Source organism: Leptodactylus fuscus, chromosome 1, assembly GCF_031893055.1.
Source record: "Leptodactylus fuscus isolate aLepFus1 chromosome 1, aLepFus1.hap2, whole genome shotgun sequence".
Taxonomy (NCBI): domain Eukaryota; kingdom Metazoa; phylum Chordata; class Amphibia; order Anura; family Leptodactylidae; genus Leptodactylus; species Leptodactylus fuscus.
Window position 1 is genome coordinate 158,881,892 of NC_134265.1, and position 18,428 is coordinate 158,900,319.

The following is an 18,428-nucleotide window of genomic DNA, read 5'->3' on the forward strand; positions in this document are numbered from 1 at the left end:
CTGCGCAGGCGTCGGAGGTGACGCAAAGGAAGACGACGAAAGAAGGGGAGGATCCAGTCAAAGATAGAGGCGTCGCTGGAGTGTGTTTTCGAGCAGCAGTGGGGACGCCCCCATCGCATTTTCAGCGCTGGGGCCCACTCCCATCGCTGCGAGAGAACTAATTTGCATACCGGTAAAAACCAGTATTTCTAAGGAACAGCGCGGCGGAGACCACGTCTAAAGGTAAGAGACGAATAGCCTTTCTAAAGGCTATTCCAACGTATGATCGCCCAAAAAATTCATTTCAATGGTAGAATCCCTTTAAAATGATAATGTTACAGATACAGACAACCTTACCGATTTCTTCTTATTGTTTTCCATACATTTCAGCTCTCTATTTATTTTCTTAATCAGTTCCCTGAGCTCAGTAAGATTGGTACAGACAAGCTGAAAATAAAATGAAAATGTATAATCAAAATTTGCCCATCATGATTCCCTCATGTTTGAATAAAACTTTCTTACTTAACTAGCTTTCCATTATACTGGCCCTAGAGAAATCCTCAGGAACCTGTCTGAATACATTCCAACTACAGTGTAACAAATGACTTGGCACTGTATAAACAGCAAGCACATAAATACATTCATACTGCTTGAATTACCAGTCAGAAGATGACATCTGCTGCACTGACATCTAGTGACAAGTATGAAAACTACAAAATGTAAAATTTTATATAGATAATTTCAATTTAAAAATAAAATGGTTTATAAAACAAGTATAAACGCAATAAAAACATTATTATACTATTGCCTCTGAATTAAGGTGCATCTTTTTCAGCTAGTTTTCTTGTGTTCAATCTCAGTTTCCCCTTGATCTTATTTTGCCTCTGGATTCTGCCTTTATCTTGCACTGTCATTCTGTCACCTATAACTGTAGTCTGAACTCTTAGGGCCCGTTCACACGGAGTAAACACGAATGTATTTTGGCAAAATAAACATGTAAAAAATACACGTGTAAAAATAAGACTCCCACTGACTTCAATGACATTTTACACGTGTATTTTGATGTGTATTTTTATGTGTATATTGACGTGTTTTTTAAACCTGTAAAAAAAATGTCATTGAACTCAATGGGAGTCCTAGGGCTTTATTCCTGACTATACCTATGCATGTGTTCGGATCTGTTCCTAGAAGTGAGTTCGTGGCCAATTGATGGCTACTCTTGGTTTTGTAGCCTAGAAATACGATCACAGCCTATATATTGTTACTATTGTTAAGGTTTAATTCTCAGTCTAGCCTGTATGAAACTGATTGTGGTTCAATGATCCACTTCTTCTGTGAGAATCATAGTGCAGAGGTGATAAAAAATTTGCCTACAGCCAATTTTCCAGATGACTATATTCACCAAAACTAATTTGCCGTGCCAGGGTGCATTTAGTGTCAAAAAACCCTAAATTCTAGGTGATTCATTATTAAAGAGGACCTTTCATCAGATTGGGCACAGGCAGTTCTATATACTGCTGGAAAGCTGACAGTGCGCTGAATTCAACGCACTGTCCGCTTTCACGATCTGTGCCCCGGGTAAAGCGCTATCGGTCCCAGTACCGTAGCGCTTTACAGTCAGAAGGGCGTTTCTGACAGTTTGCCAGGGACGCCCTTCTGCCTAGAAGCGCCTATCACGCTGTACAGTGTGAGCGGGGAGGAACTCCCCCCTCCCTCTTCTGATAATACTCGTCTATGGACGAGCTGTGTGAGCAGAGGGAGGGGCCGTTCCTCCCAGCTCCACAGTACAGCGCGATAGGCGCTGCTGGGCAGAAGGGCGTCCCTGGCTAAGTGTCAGAAACGCCCTTCTGACTGTAAAGCGCTACGGTACCGGGACCGATAGCGCTTTACCCAGGGCACAGATCGGGAAAGCCGACAGTGCGCTGAATTCAATGCACTGTCAGCTTTCCAGTAGTATATAGAACTGCCTGTGCCCAATCTGATGAAAGGTCCTCTTTAAAGGGGCTCTATCAGCAAAATTTTGCTGTATGAGCCCCACATATGCGTGAATAGCCTTTAAAAAAAGCTATTCAGGCATCGCTAATCTTGTTTTAAACCCTCGTTCCGTTTTAAAATAAAACTATAAAAACATATGTAAATCATACCTATCATGCACAGTGAGCGGTGATTCACGATCTGACGTCATCCTCTGGCACTTCTTCTTTCTTCATGTTTCGGTGACGGCTTCATCTTCATCTTCTTCCAACGATTCAAATCCGATTGACTGAAATCCGGCTCGTGCGCAGTAGCGCTCCCTCCGGAGCCACTACGCATACTACAGCGCTATTTTTCTCAATGGCAGTGCCACCGGAGTGTGCACAGTAGCTCTGGAGGGAGTGCTACTGCGCACGTGCCGGATTTCAACCAATCGGATTTGAACCGCCGGAAGATGATGAAGATGAAGACAGGGAAGAGCCAGGACTGGAGGGCGTTGCCGAAACAAGAAGAAAGAAGAGGTAGGCGTGCCAGAAGATTACGTCGGATCATGCATCACCGCCCAGGGTGCACATTCAGGTATGATTTACATATATGTTTTTATAGTTTTATTTTAAAACGGGACGGGGATTTAAAGGGGCTCTATCACTGGGAAAAGTCATTTTTAACTAATCACATCCTTGCATAGCCTTTAGAAAGTCTATTTCACACCTACCTTTAGTATATAGATTGCCTCAGTGGTTTCTGAATAAGTCCGTTTTTATTCATATGCTAATTAGACTGTTGCATGATACATCGTGCACACCTCTCCCTGTTGTTTCCTATGGCACAGGCTGCTGATGATGATGACTCAGTTTCCTGTTTGCCTCACACACATAGGAGATAATAGAAGAGAGGAGGCTGCTGGGAACTTCCTGTACTGGCTGAAAGCTCATTAGCATATGAATAAAAACTGACTTATTCAGAAACCACTGAGGGAATCTACATACTAAAGGTAAGTGTGGAATAGCATTTCTAAAGCCTATGCAAGCATGTGTTTAGATAAAAATGACTTTTCCCAGTGATAGAGCCCCTTTAAAATAAGATTAGCGGTGCCTGAATAGCCTTTTTAAAGGCTATTCACGTATATGTGGGGTTCATACAGTAAAATTTTGCTGATAGAGCCCCTTTAAGACAAATAATACAGTCCTATGGAAAAGTTTGGGCACCCCTATTAATCTTAATCATTTTTAGTTCTAAATATTTTGGTGTTTGCATCAGCCATTTCAGTTTGATATATCTAATAACTGATGGACACAGTAATACTTCAGGATTGAAATGAGGTTTATTGTACTAACAGAAAATGCGCAATATGCGTTAAACCAAAATTTAACCGATGCAAAAGTATGGGCACCTCAACAGAAAAGTGACATTAATATTTAGTAGATCCTCCTTTTGCAAAGATAACAGCCTCTAGTCGCTTCCTGTAGCTTTTAATCAGTTCCTGGATCCTGGATGAAGGTATTTTGGACCATTCCTCTTTATAAAACAATTCAAGTTCAGTTAGGTTTGATGGTCGCTGAGCATGGACAGCCCACTTCAAATCATCCCACAGATGTTCAATGATATTCAGGTCTGGGGACTGGGATGGCCATTCCAGAACATTGTAATTGTTCCTCTGTATGAATGCCTGAGTCGATTTGGAGCGGTGTTTTGGATCATTGTCTTGCTGAAATATCCATCCCTGGCGTAACTTCAACTTCGTCACTGATTCTTGAACATTATTCTCAAGAATCTGCTGATACTGAGTGGAATCCATGCGACCCTCAACTTTAACAAGATTCCCGGTGCCGGCATTGGCCACACAGCCCCAAAGCATGATGGAACCTCCACCAAATTTTACAGTGGGTAGCAGGGCTGCCGATATGTCAGTATTACTGCTACTGGCGTCAGGGGCACGGCCAAATTGAAAAATAGGGGGGGGGGGCCCGGTTTTGGACCGCCACCGTGTGCCGACCCCCTGGCGCCCGCAGCAGTCGTGTGTCCGATTTCAACTGAGTTGGACACATACGCGGCTACAGCAAGGAGCTGACACAGGTCAGCTCCTTGCTTCGCTGCTGCACGCTGGCTACTGCTGCCGCCGCTGCACGCCGGCTATGCGGACGTGATGTGATGACGTCACATCGCGTCTACAACTATGCGCGAGTGAGAGAAGAGGCGCGCAGACAGCAGCGGGGAAAAGGTAAGTTTAATGTGTACACTGAGGTGGAATGTGAAACGGGGGCAGATGAAGGAGAGGACAGCATGACACTGAGGGCAGAGATGTGGGGACATGAATCTGGGGGTAGAGATGGAGAGGACAGCATGACACTGGGGGCAGAGATGGGGGGGGGACATGAATCTGGGGGCAGAGATGGAGGGGACATGAATCTGGAGGCAAAGATGGAGGGGACATGAATCTGGAGGCAAAGATGGAGGGGACATGAATCTGGAGGCAGAGATGGAGGGGACATGAATCTGGGGGCAGAGATGTGGGGACATGAATCTGGGGGCAGAGATGGAGAGGACAGCATGACACTGGGGGCAAAGATGGGGGGGGACATGAATCTGGGGGCAGAGATGGAGGGGACATGAATCTGGGGGCAGAGATGGAGGGGACATGAATCTGGGGGCAGAGATGGAGGGACATGAATCTGGGGGCAGAGATGGAGAGGACATGAATCTGGAGGAAGAGATGGAGGGGACATGAATCTGGGGGCAGAGATGGAGGGACATGAATATGGGGGCAGAGATGGAGGGGGGACATGAAACTGGGGGCAGAGATGGAGGGGGGACATGAAACTGGGGCAGAGATGGGGGACATGAAACTGGGGGAAGAGATGGGGGACATGAAACTGGGGGCAGATGAAGGGTGTATATGAAGCTGGGGGAGAGATGTGGGCTCTCTATAGGCGCTGTCACACGTAGCAGATTTTACCTGCAAATGGAATCTGATTAAGCCTTGTAATGCTGTTAAATAAAGGTAAATTTAATACATAATTGGTATGTCGCAAAATAAAGTAGTTTTAAAATGGCGGGGGGGGGGGGGGGGGGGCAGACACTTAGGCTGTATGGGGCCCCAAAATTCTTGGAATGCTCTTTTTTTGGACGCCATGCATAACGCCTTTTTGTATGACCAAACAACTCAATCTTTGTCAGTCCACAGGACCTTCTTCCAAAATGAAGCTGGCTTGTCCAAATGTGCTTTTGCATACCTCAGGCGACTCTGTTTGTGGCGTGCTTGCAGAAACGGCTTCTTTCTCATCACTCTCCCATACAGCTTCTCCTTGTGCAAAGTGCGCTGTATTGTTGACACAGTGACACCATCTGCAGCAAGATGATTCTGCAGCTCTTTGGAGGTGGTCTGTGGATTGTCCTTGACTGTTCTCACCATTCTTCTTCTCTGCCTTTCTGATATTTTTCTTGGCCTGCCACTTCTGGGCTTAACAAGAATTGTCCCTGTGGTCTTCCATTTCCTTACTATGTTCCTCACAGTGGAAACTGACAGGTTAAATCTCTGAGACAACTTCTTGTATCCTTCCCCTGAACAACTATGTTGAACAGTCTTTGTTTTCAGAACATTTGAGAGTTGTTTTGAGTAGCCCATGATGCCACTCTTCAGAGGAGATTCAAATAGGAGAACAACTTGCAATTGGCCACCTTAAATACCTTTTCTCATGATTGGATACACCTGGCTATGAAGTTCAAAGCTCAGTGAGGTTACAAAACCAATTTGGTGCTTCAGTAAGTCAGTAAAAAGTAGTTAGGAGTATTCAAATCAATAAAATGATAAGGGTACCAAAATTTTTGCACCGGTCAAATTTTGGTTTAATGCATATTGCACATTTTCTTTTAGTACAATAAACCTCATTTCAATCCTGAAATATTACTGTGTCCATCAGTTATTAGATATATCAAACTGAAATGGCTGTTGCAAACACCAAAATATTTAGAACTAAAAATGATTAAGATTAATAGGGGTGCCCAAACTTTTTCATAGGACTGTAAAACATGACAAAGTTCAAAGGAGAATGGGGATAACTGCTGTAAACAGTATTCTCACAGTCAAGATATTACAGAAAATCTGTCCCCCTTTTTATGCTTTAGTCTCAGAGGGCAGCATAAAGTAGTGACAGACACACTAATTTCTATATTGTATCTGTTATTCCTATATTATTATCAGTGTATTTGTTGCAATACTGGCATCACACTATGAGCCAGGAGTTCTCAGTATTAATGAGATGCCCCATCTTACTTCCTATTACTGTACATAGGAGAAAGCTGTAAACCAGCAATTGGAGGGTGGGATTAGCCTCAGCTCATGAATATGATAGCAGCTTTTGCATATCATGACACACACATGAACTGCAACTAATAAACTACACATTGAACATGTATAAGGCACAAACCTGTATAAGGCATAAAAGGCCTCAACACAGCTGGTGACAGATTCCTGTAAATTGTTAAGTAAATTAAGATTATGCACAAACAAAACAAAATCCATTTTGTCTTTTGTCCCTATTCGGTTTTTAAAATGTTCAACTATAAACCAAGAAAGTTGGTTACCTGGAATTCAGGAGGAGCAGGTGAAGCAGCGGACAATCTCCTCTTCTTGATCACTGTTTTTTTGGATACAGATTTTTTTCCTTCCAAAAATCCAAGAATAGCTTTATAAGAAATTATAAAGACTCTTCTAACAAAAAAGCATACATGATGAATTGCCAGTCTAAGGGTAGGTTCACACTACCATTATTATAGTCTATTGCTCTCATTCGTCATAGGATGAGAGCAACAGACTTCAACACCGATGGAGTGACTGACAAAGACTGAGCCACCCTGCATCAGTGTCTGTTCCCATTCGATCTAATGTAACATAAAAGCATGACAGAACTATAATAAAGGTAGTGTGAATATACCCAAAGTCATCTGTCTAATAAACATCAGAATTCCTAAAGTATAAGAATATTTTTGATATGGTTATAATTACCATAAACTGATATTACTTTGTAATAAAGAAATTTTCTGACCTGGTGGGGGTCAAGCCCGTAAGTTCCACAAAGGTCAACTGCTTAAGCAGGTTTTTCAGGAAGCCTTCAGGCCTGCAGTCTATACAGGGAACAGAGGCAGAAGAATCTGTTCACTGTATAGTTGGAAGTACTGGAGTACCACTTGAATGAGAGCAAAGCTACAGTACATGAGCAACACCAATGTACATGGGGAGGGGGGGTTAAGACAGGAGATGGTAGGGGTCTGAGCAGCCAAAACCATGCTCCAGTAAGTACCGATTGCCTCATTTACATAAGACATCAAAGTTATTATTCTCCAAATCTACAAATGTGATATACAAATGTGCTCTGTAACAGTCGAGGCAGTTGAATCTGCTTGGAAGAGGTGATAAGACTCCCTTTAAGAAATGATAATTCAGCAAGTTGTGACAATGAAAGAGCTCACATGAAAAACAGTGTATCTCCTGTTATAAACAAATTTCTAATAGCACAGGTGAAAATAAACTTTGTAATATATCTTTTTAAACAAATCTGTTTTCTTCGCCACATCCAGGCAGTTACTTTCTCCATATTACCAGGTTTCTCTGAAAATAAGACAGGGTCTTATATTATTTTTTTGCTCCAAAAGATGGATTAGAGCTTATTTTCAGGGGATGTCTTATTTTTTTCCATGACAAACAATCCACTCACCAGACCCCCTTATACCCAAGACAATTAGAGTCTGGAAGTGTCAATGGTGGATGGGTTCTCACAAACAGATCTGAGTCACTCCTGTCAAAGGCATGTCACTGTCAGGCCCCTTGCCATTGCATCAGCGTTCCACTGCAGTCAAGTGTAGCAGCTGGCTGCCCCTGGTGACTGTAGGCAGCCACAACGGAGTGATGCCAGCAGGACTACCTGATCAGTGTGTGAGCCCAGCACTAGGTGATATACAGCTCTTATTGTTGTGGAGAACTATCTCACTAGTGCCATCTTATAATGATAGCTCACTTAATGGGATCCTATCATTCAGACAACATTTTTCTAAGTACCACGTCAGAATAACCTTAAGAAAGGCTATTCTTCTCTTACCTTTCGTTGTCTTCTCCTTGCCGCCGTTCGCCTACAATCCCGGTTCTTGTCGGTATGTAAATTAGCTCTCTTGCAGCACTGGGGGTGGGCCCCAGCGCTCAGACAGCACTGGGGGGCGTCCCCAATGCTGCGAGAGAACTCTCTCCAGCGCCGCCTCCTCTTCTTCAGTAGTGTCATCTTCAGCCTCTTCTTCCAGCAGTGGCTTGTAACTTCTAAGGCCTCAGGCCTTGGGCAGAGCAGACTGCGCATGCTCATAGGCCATAAGAAAATGGCCGCTTGGAAAGTATTGTAAGAGGCCATTTTCTCAGGGCCTGTGGGCATGCGCAGTCTGCTCTACCCAAGGCCTAAAAGTAAGAAGACACCACCGGAAGAAGAGAATGAAGAGGCCGTTCCTGACGAAGATGGAGGCGGCGCTGGAGAGAGTTCTCTTGCAGCATTGGGGCCACCCCCATTGCTGTCTGAGCACTGGGGCCCGCCCCCAGTGCTGTCTGAGCACTGGGGCCCGCCCCCAGTGCTGCGAGAGAGCTACTTTACATACCGACAAGAACCGGAATTGTAGGCGATCGGCGACACAGAGAAGACAACGAAAGGTAGGAGAAGAATAGCCTTTCTTAAGGCTATTCCGACGTGGTACTTAGAAAAACAGTCGTCTGACTGATAGGAGCCCTTTAAAAGCAATGTTTGATTCTTTTGGGGGTGTCTGATTTCTTTTGGGAGTGTGATTCTTGATGAAGGGTCTACTAGATTGGTGCTGCTGTATTCTACTTATCTCTCTACTTTTTTACATGTATAGCTGCATGGAAACTTTTTTTTTTAATGAACTGTAACTGGGCTTATTTTTTGGAGTAGGGCTTATATTCCAAGCACACTTCAAAAATCCTGAAAAGTCATGCTAGGGCTTATTTTTGGGGTAGGTCTTATTTTCGTAGAAACATGGTAGTCTATGACGAGATGAGGGGGGAGTAGAAAAGGCACTGAAATAATTGCTGCTGTTACACCTTATTTTTTAACACTGCTAAATCTTGATTTACATCTGTGCTTGGAGTCTCAGAAACTGCCTTAAATTGGCGGAGAGAAAAGTCCTGCTTTCAGTTTTGATAAAGATGACCTCATTATAGGCAACAGAGTCCACCAGTCTCCAAGTATACCTGCTGTTTTAGCATTCCGGCTCTCCATCATTCAGGTACCCTAACAGACTTAAACAACAGAGAGCTTGGCACTAGTATGAACCTAGTGCAAGTTGTACATAACAAGCCCATAATATACAGAATGAGGCAATAAATCAATTAACCAGCTGTGAAGATGTCACTCAAACAGTGGGGGGTGGGTGAGCTCCTGGGCGTTAGTTAGAGGAGGTTATCAAGAACAAAGAAGTGAAGCCCTGGCAGGAGAAGAAACACTCCTAAAGTCTTTTTTAGATTTACATAAGAATAAAAAGTTTATTTTCATGAAAATGGAAACAAGTAAAGCCGGGTTCACACAGGGCTTTTTGGTCTGAAACCTGAGGCAGAGGCTGAAGCGAGAGTTGCATTTCATATCAAACAATGAAAACTCTTGGGTAAAAAATAAATAAATATATATATATATATATATATATATATATATATACAGTCCTATGAAAAAGTTTGGGCACCCCTATTAATCTTAATCATTTTTAGTTCTAAATATTTTGGTATTTGCAACAGCCATTTCAGTTTGATATATCTAATAACTGATGGACACAGTAATATTTCAGGATTGAAATGAGGTTTATTGTACTAACAGAAAATGCGCAATATGCATTAAACCAAAATTTGACCGGTGCAAAAGTATGGGCACCTCAACAGAAAAGTGACATTAATATTTAGTAGATCCTCCTTTTGCAAAGATAACAGCCTCTAGTCGCTTCCTGTAGATTTTAATCAGTTCCTGGATCCTGGATAAAGGTATTTTGGACAAACAATTCAAGTTCAGTTAAGTTAGATGGTTGCCGAGCATGGACTGCCCGCTTCAAATCATCCCACAGATGTTCAATGATATTCAGGTCTGGGGACTGGGATGGCCATTCCAGAACATTGTAATTGTTCCTCTGCATGAATGCCTGAGTTGATTTGGAGCAGTGTTTTGGATCACTGTCTTGCTGAAATATCCATCCCCGGCGTCACTTCAACTTCGTCACTGATTCTTGAACATTATTCTCAAGAATCTGCTGATACTGAGTGGAATCCATGCGACCCTCAATGTTAACAAGATTCCCGGTGCCGGCATTGGCCACACAGCCCCAAAGAATGATGGAACCTCCACCAAATTTTACAGTGGGTAGCAAGTGTTTTTCTTGGAATGCTGTTTCTTTTTGGACGCCATGCATAACGCCTTTTTTTAAAACCAAACAACTCAATCTTTGTTTCCAAAATGAAGTTGGCTTCTCCAAATGTGCTTTTGCATACCTCAGGCAACTCTATTTGTGGCGTACGTGCAGAAACGGCTTCTTTCTCATCACTCTCCCATACAGCTTCTCCTTGTGCAAAGTGCGCTGTATTGCTGACTGATGCACAGTGACACCATCTGCAGCAAGATGATGCTGCAGCTCTTTGGAGGTGGTCTGTGGATTGTCCTTGACTGTTCTCACCATTCTTCTTCTCTGCCTTTCTGATATTTTTCTTGGCCTGCCACTTCTGGGCTTAACAAGAACTGTCCCTGTGGTCTTCCATTTCCTTACTATGTTCCTCACAGTGGAAACTGACAGGTTAAATCTCTGAGACAACGTTTTGTATCCTTCCCCTGAACAACTATGTTGAACAATCTTTGTTTTCAGATCATTTGAGAGCGGGCTGTCCATGTTCGGCGACCATCTAACTTAACTGAACTTGAATTGTTTTGTAGAAAGAAATGGTCCAAAATACCTTCATCCAGGATCCAGGAACTGATTAAAAGCTACAGGAAGCAACTAGAGGCAAAAGGAGGATCTACTAAATATTAATGTCACTTTTCTGTTGAGGTGCCCATATTTTTGCTCCGGTCAAATTTTGGTTTAATGCATATTGCGCATTTTCTGTTAGTACAATAAACCTCATTTCAATCCTGAAATATTACTGTGTCCATCAGTTATTAGATATATCAAACTGAAATGGCTGTTGCAAACACCAAAATATTTAGAACTAAAAATGATTAAGATTAATAGGGGTGCCCAAACTTTTTCATAGGACTGTATATATATATATATATATATATATATACTAGCAGTTACCCGGTGGCGCCGAACCACTTATATTTCTTGTCCCCCTGTCGGTGCCCCCAGTATCTTGTCCCCCCCATCTCTGCTCCCAGTTTCTTCCCCCCCCATCTCTGCCCCCAGCTTCATGTCCCCCCTTCTCTGCCCCCAGTTTCTTGCCCCCCCATCTCTGCCCACAGTTTCTCCCCCCAGTCTCATGTCCCCCATCTCTGCCCCAGCTTCATGCGCCCCCCCATCTCTACCCCCAATTTCTTCCCGCCCATCTCTGCCCCCCAGTCTCATGTCCCCCCATCTCTGCCCCCAGCTTCATGCTCCCCCACCATCTCTGCCTCCAGTTTCTCCCCCCCCCCCCCGTGTCATGTCCACCCATCTCTGCCCCCAGTTTCATGCCCCTTCTCCTACAGCGGCCCCCGTGTAGTACAACTCACCTGTCTCTTTCCTGTGTTCCTGTGTGTGCTGGCTGCCTGCATAGACTTCTCGTGCTGTTGTCTGTGTGTAGTTTATGTAGCAGAGTGAGCTCCAGCGTCATAGCAACCAGATGCCGGAGCTTGCTGTGCTTCATATAGGACACACAGGCAGCCAGCCGCGAAGTGTATGCAGTCAGCCAGCACACACAGGAGAGAAGGAGACCAAGGTGAGTGTTACTACATGGCGGGAAGTGAAGCTGGGGAATTGAATCTGGGGAAGTGAAGCCCCCCCCCCGGACACCCTCTCCCCTGCCGGACACCCCCCCTCGCCCGGGACACCCACTCCCCCCGCTGCATTGACCTGTATCTGTTGGGTCCAGTGCAGCAGCCTCCTCCGCGATGTGCGTGGCAGCCTGGCATAGCTGCGGCTCCGGGTCCCTGTAGGCGGCCGCCATGTTGTTCTCTGTGTCACTGTTGAATCGGCATGCCCACATTGAGGCCTCAACCTATAGTGCCGCAGCCCTGGCTCCATAGCCCGCCCACAGCTGCCATGCACCAATAGGAGGAGCGTGGACAGAGCCCGGAGGGGTGTTTGGAGGGTGACAGTGGCGATTTGGGGTTAGTGGCCCACATTTAAAGTAGCCTATCATTCCTTCCTGGAAAATATGTGTGTGTGAAATTTCACCAAAATCCATTCAGCCGTTTGGCTGTGATTGAGGAACAAACATCCGAACATCCAAACCCACAAACCCACAAACTCACAAACATTCACCTTTATAATATTAATAGGGTGTGTGTGTGTCTAACGTGAAAGATGAGATTCCTGGCTTCAAAACAAGACCAAGATTGCAGCTCAAGACTCTGTGGCTCCGGAGTTAAAGAAGTATTAGTAAGTGTTCCCTCTGCAATTTCACTGAACATCTCCTGCTAGGGCAAAATTTTTAGGTACTTTTTTCAAAGCCTGTACAGGAGGCAGTGAAGGCTGTTAGGGTGTAATATAACTTCAAGTTAATAATTAACAGATATTAATGAATGTTAATGTTTATCACACTTTTATTTACTTGAGAAGAGTCTGTCAGCAGTTTTGGCACTTAGCGCAGAAGGAATGGGGCTTGGGAGGGTATAAATGCAGAGCCCTGAGCACTGCATTTAAAAGGAACCGCCTCACCTATAATTCAGTATAGGCCTTTGTTGTTGCATGAGAATTTCTTAAAATTTCTACAATCAATGGATTAATGGAATTGTATTGTAAATACAGCAGTGAACTAATTCAAATAGTACTCACCAGATTTGTGCTTCTTGTGCTTGGTTTGCTTTCTGTTTAGAAACAATTTATTATGGATTTCAGACTTGAATGTATGCGTTTGAAGATTTTCACATTTACCCTGTATGTTTTCATTTAGAAGAGCTTTTATTTTTTTCTTTTTCTTCTTCTTTTTTGCTCGCATCTTACCGAGCTTTAGTTTTTTATTGTTTATTAGAGGATTATCTAAGATAATGTCCATTGCAACCCTGTGGCAAATAACCTCTGTACTGTCAGTGTAATTTCCATTCAGATTGACTTGATAAGTTTTAAGTGCATTTTCTTTTAAAGGGCTAGTGTCAGTTTTGAGTAATGTTGCTTCAGCATATTTATCTACATTTTCAAGAATTCTAATCTCCCCTGGACTCAGAGGTTCTCCATATCCCACAAGCTCCCCAGGACTAATAGGCTTTTCTACGTTTTCTTTGCACGAGACAGTCACATTACAGTCGTGACAAGGACCATCATCTGGCTTTTTGTCATTATCAGAGAAGCATTTACAGTCGTCCAGTTGACAATTTGTAGAACCTTCTTCCTTAAAGTCACAGCATTTCTCAGGATTAGTTGAATAGGTTGAAGATGCCACTTTCTTAACATTTTTAAAAATTCCATTCCTTTTGGCAGAGTATTTGCATTTGGACCTCTTCGATTTCACTCGGGGAGTTCTTTTAATTTTAATTGATGGGATAGGAAATTCAGGGGCTTTAAAGGGTCTCTGTTTGTACACACGCACATCTGCACCACAAAACTGAGGAAAGTGGATGTATGCATTTTCCTGGGAATCATAACCAAGAATTACCTCTCTGCATTCATGAATTGGTTGTCCAAGCACAGCATCTTGCACTTCACTTTGTGTTTCATAGACAAAGTCGCAAAGACCTTTCAATAACCAAACCTTTTGGTAAAATGTTAACTCATGAAATGTTTTCTGTTCAAGCGGATTGACTTCACCTAAAACTTTAAAAAACTGAGAGCAAAGCCCAAGTTTCTCAGCACATCGGTCAGGGTTCTCAGCTTGACCAACAACAGTATACCACTGTTGAACCTTCTGCCGCAGTGCAGACTCCCAGGCTTTGTATGGGAGGTTGGGGCGCCGATGTATGGTTGGCCTGCGATGTGGAGGGCTCAATAAGGAAGTCATTATCTTTGCCAAAAATACATTACATTGAGGCATCAACAAGCACCGCTCCAGTTCATAAAACACTATTTCAGGCAGGTTTAAAATTTGTTGAGCTAAGCACAGAAAATGACCAATGGCTGGTATTTCCCACATTGTCTCCATTGTTGAAGGTGCTGCAAGAGCCAGGAGACCCCGATCCCAATCTTCCATTTCCTTCTGGTTGGCTTCCTCTGCTTCTTTTTTCTCTTGTTCCTTAATTCTAATTAAAAAAAAAAGAAACAAATTTACCATACTATATAAAAGAAAATGTTTACTTTAACCATGCATGCAAAAATACTCCTACACAAAATGGGAAACAGAATCAGTCAATTTTACTTTCTTCTCAACAATACCATAATATGTTACCTTTCTCTGGTGCTACCTAAAGTTATAGAAAGGCAATAATAGACATTATAAATAAAGAGAAACTAGCAAGTTTTGATAAATGAGGGTCATAAATTATAATGATAACCTTTTAGCTCTCCTCATATGTTTTAGCGAATATTTGCAATTCCTATTAACACCTAAAGCACACAGCCTATTTTGGCCTTAAAGAGGACTTTTCATGTCCTTGAGCACATGCAGTGTAATATACCGCTAGAACGCTGCCAGTGTGCTGAATTCAGCGCACTATCGGCTTTCCTGTTCTGTGCCCCAGCTGAAGAGATATCAGTGCCATTACTGTAGCTCATCAGTGTCAGAAGGGCGTTTCTGACAGTCTGTTAGGATCGCCCCTCCTCACAGTAGCATCTATAGAGCTGTACTGTGAGAGGGGGTGTTCCTTACCGCCCAGCGATGAGTGGTGAGGAATGCCTCTCATATTCCTAGACTAGTAAAGGTAATCCTATACCATTTCTAAACAAACTAATTTACTATTACCATTGCCCTTGTCACACCACCAACTAATTTACTATTACCATTCTGTGGACACACACCACTAACGGGTAAAATATCAAAATTTACTTATACATTAAAGAAATCATCCAAGACATAAATATCGCTGATTTATCCTTAGGATAGGTCATCAGATCAATGGAAGTCCATCATCTGAAACGCACAATATTCAGCTGTTTGAAGAGGCTGCAGCACTCAGACGAGTACGTTTTCACCATTTACCAAGTACAATACCATTCATTACAGTGTTTGTGATTGGTATTCAATTGTTTTAAATGGTTACCTACCAGTAAACCGGCTACATGACAGATAAATGGGAAATCACATGGCCTGTGAAGTGGAAACAGTGCTCCTGCAAGTGCCACTTTGAACAGCTGATTGTGGGAATTCCAGGTGTCAAACTCCTATCTTTCTGATACTGATGATCTAACTTTTTTTGTCTTTCTTTTTTTTTTAAGAAGAAAAGAAACAGAATATATCTGGGGTAAATGGCTGGTTGAATTATACCTGTGGCCATAGTCAATGTAAAAGCATATGTTATCTGGAGATGCTCTATCCACTGGGGAGCTGACTATTGCCATCTAGAGGAAAAATCCTCCAAGCTTACAATTAACAACAATTTCAATAATAAAAAGTTGATGCAACTTTTGTACCTCTTTTCTTCCTTTGCTCTTAAAAACTCTGCTTGTTTTAAAACTTGTACCATTACAGATTCCATAGTGCCACTGTTTATGTTGGCCAGATTTCTTGCTGATGATCTCCGTCTTGTTGAAGTATATCCTGTATCTTCCTCGGGTTTATCATTCTTAGTGCATATCGCTGCAGATGTTTTATCTCTGAGGTTCCTAAAATATAGAAAACAAAATATTTCCTGTATTGACAGAACTTCAATGAATCAATGTACTCAAAATATTAGGGCGTTGCTTTTTTCATCTTTGCTCTGCTATCAGTCACATGAGGCATCAGCACAGCATCACATGGACAGCTAAAGACTGTACTATATCTACCTGCATACAGCAGGGTATTTAGTCTTCTCTCTATATTTTCCTATATACAGTAATAAAATAAACTAAGTATATTGTTTGGGAGGCTATGAGCTCCTTTATTATACTGTAGTTGGGTGACATTTATGCTTAACATTATAGAACAGCTGATCTGTACTGCATTTGACTTACACTTCAGTAGAGGACAGTAGTAAATGGCCATCATAAAGCATTGACTGCAATAGCTTTTACTTCTTAAGGGGCGTTTACACTACCACTGGATGTCCATTCTGATGAAAAATAAATAAGTAACAGACACTAATTGAAGTTAAAGGGGCTATTCAGGCACTGCTAATCTTATTTTAACCCCCCCCCCTGTTTTAAAATAATGCCCTACAAAAGAATATGCAAATCATACTTACCCATGCACGGTGGGTGCTTCGTGCACTGTCGAACGTCATCATCTGTCACGCCTTCCTCTTCTTTCTTCTTCCAGCGTCGCCCTCCTGTCCTGGCTCTTCCCCGCCTTGATCTTCTGTTCTTCCGGCGGGTTTGGTTCAAATCCCGCGTGTGCGCAGGAGCGCTACTGCACACGCTCCGGGGCCATTTTTGTAGTAGTTCTAAGTTCCCTTTAGAACTACACAAGCGTACTGTGCATGAGCAGTACGCTTGTGAACCTCTTCATTTCGGAAGAACAGAAGAGCAAGGCGTGGAAGAGCCAGGACAGGAGGGCGTCGTTGGAAGAAGAAAGGATAGGAAGGCGTGACAGCAAAATGACATCCGACAGTGCATGACCGCCCACCATGCACGGGTAAGTATCATTTGAATAATCGTTTTTAGGGTATTATTTTAAAACAGGGGGTGGGGGGTGGTTTAAAAATGAGATTAGCAGTGCCTGAATAGCCTTTTTAAAGTCAATTCAGGCATATGTGGGGCTCATACAGCATCGTTTTGCTGATATAGCCCCTTCAATGTCCCATTTTTTCTTTTACTAATCCATTTATGGGTCAGTTGAAAAAACAGATGCATTAACATCAGTGTCCGCTATTGTCCGTTTTTATACTGTGCGTTTTTTTTTGTTTCTGATTTCTGAGCATACGCAGAATAAAACGGACAGTAATAACAGACAGTATAATGAATGACATTACCAATGGTAGTGTGAACGCTCCTTTACCAAAACATTGTTTTACTTTTTATAGGATACACTGACACATATTTATACATAAAGCTTCTCAGACATTTGCATGTAAATTTATCTTAGAGGAATTATTTTTTCTATGTATTTATTGATTAGGAATAGAGGATTTTAAATTACAGGTTCAGATTCAAACAAAAACTTTACTTCCTCTTCTTCTGCTGGGTGTTGCTTCCTTCACAAGGGAACCACAGCCAGCGCATTTGCAATAAAATGCCAGCAGAAGAAAAAAGCAGCAGCGTTCTATTGTGCATGCGTGGCTTCTGCCGATGTTCTATTACGCAGACGCCAATTCCAGATCCCAGGTACGAGCAGAAGAGGGGACAGCGGCAACTCAAAGTCATCTCCAGGACGAGAAGTCAGGTAAGTATGATGGGGTGGGGAGTGGGTTAGGGGACCGAGTTAAGTTAGCTAGGTAGGTAGGGCTGGTAGTCCGCTGGCTAGCTAGGGAAATGGTGGTGGGAGGGTTGTGAGGGAGGGGGAGATCTGAGTAAACTGCAATGCATCATGGTAATTGTAGGCTAAGACAACAGAAAGCTTGCCACGTTAACAAATGTAGAGGACACCATGAGCTTTGTGGCCGCTTACATGAGCATGTGCAGTACACTCTTGTAGTTCTATGGAATTCTTACTGCGCCTGCTCGTGTAAGCGGCCACAAAAAAATGGCCGCCCGCATGTGAAGTTGGCTCTGCCCGAGGCCCGCTGGTAGAGCCGACTTGTACATGCGTTGAATTTTGATCCCCCGCGTGTCGGAAGAAGACGCATGAAGAGGCCTTTGCTGACGAAGATGGAGGAGGCATTGGAGAGAGTTCTCTCGAAGCATTGGGGACTCCCCCAGTGCTGCGAGAGAACTCATTTGCATACCGACAAAACCCAGTATTTCAAGTGAACGGCGGCACGTAGAAGACAGCGAAAGGTAGGAGACTAGCCTGTCTTCTATTCATGTTACTGAGGGAAAAAAAAGGCGTTTGGATGATAGGATCCCTTTAAAGGGGTTGTCCGAGATATAATAAAAAAAAAAATTTTGCATTAAACTAAACACCTGGGGTGCTGCTGTCATCTAAGAGGGCAGGGGTCCTTGGGATGCTGCTGGCATTTAAAGGGGGGGGGGGGGGCAGGGGTCTTTGGGGTGCTGTTGATATTTAAGGGGGGGCAGAGATCCATGAGGTGCTGCTGGCATCTAAGGGGAGCAGGTGTTCTTGGAGTGCTGCTGACATTAAAGGGGAA

General features: G+C 43.2%; 1 protein-coding gene across 2 annotated transcripts in view; it reads right to left on the minus strand.

The window, feature by feature from the left end:
* The window catches only part of BRD10 (bromodomain containing 10), a 40,508-nt gene that overhangs the window by 8,991 nt on the left and 13,089 nt on the right, over nt 1-18,428 (minus strand). Inside the window, exons 2-5 of one of the 2 annotated variants that reach the window (XM_075278361.1) lie at nt 15,676-15,867; nt 12,952-14,348; nt 6,538-6,617; nt 337-426 (exon numbers count right to left, since the gene is read on the minus strand). In XM_075278361.1, coding sequence (XP_075134462.1) covers nt 337-426; nt 6,538-6,617; nt 12,952-14,348; nt 15,676-15,867 — 1,759 coding nt within the window. Of the gene's footprint in view, nt 1-336; nt 427-6,537; nt 6,639-12,951; nt 14,349-15,675; nt 15,868-18,428 lie in introns of both variants that reach the window. The other variant, XM_075278352.1, reaches the window with a different exon arrangement.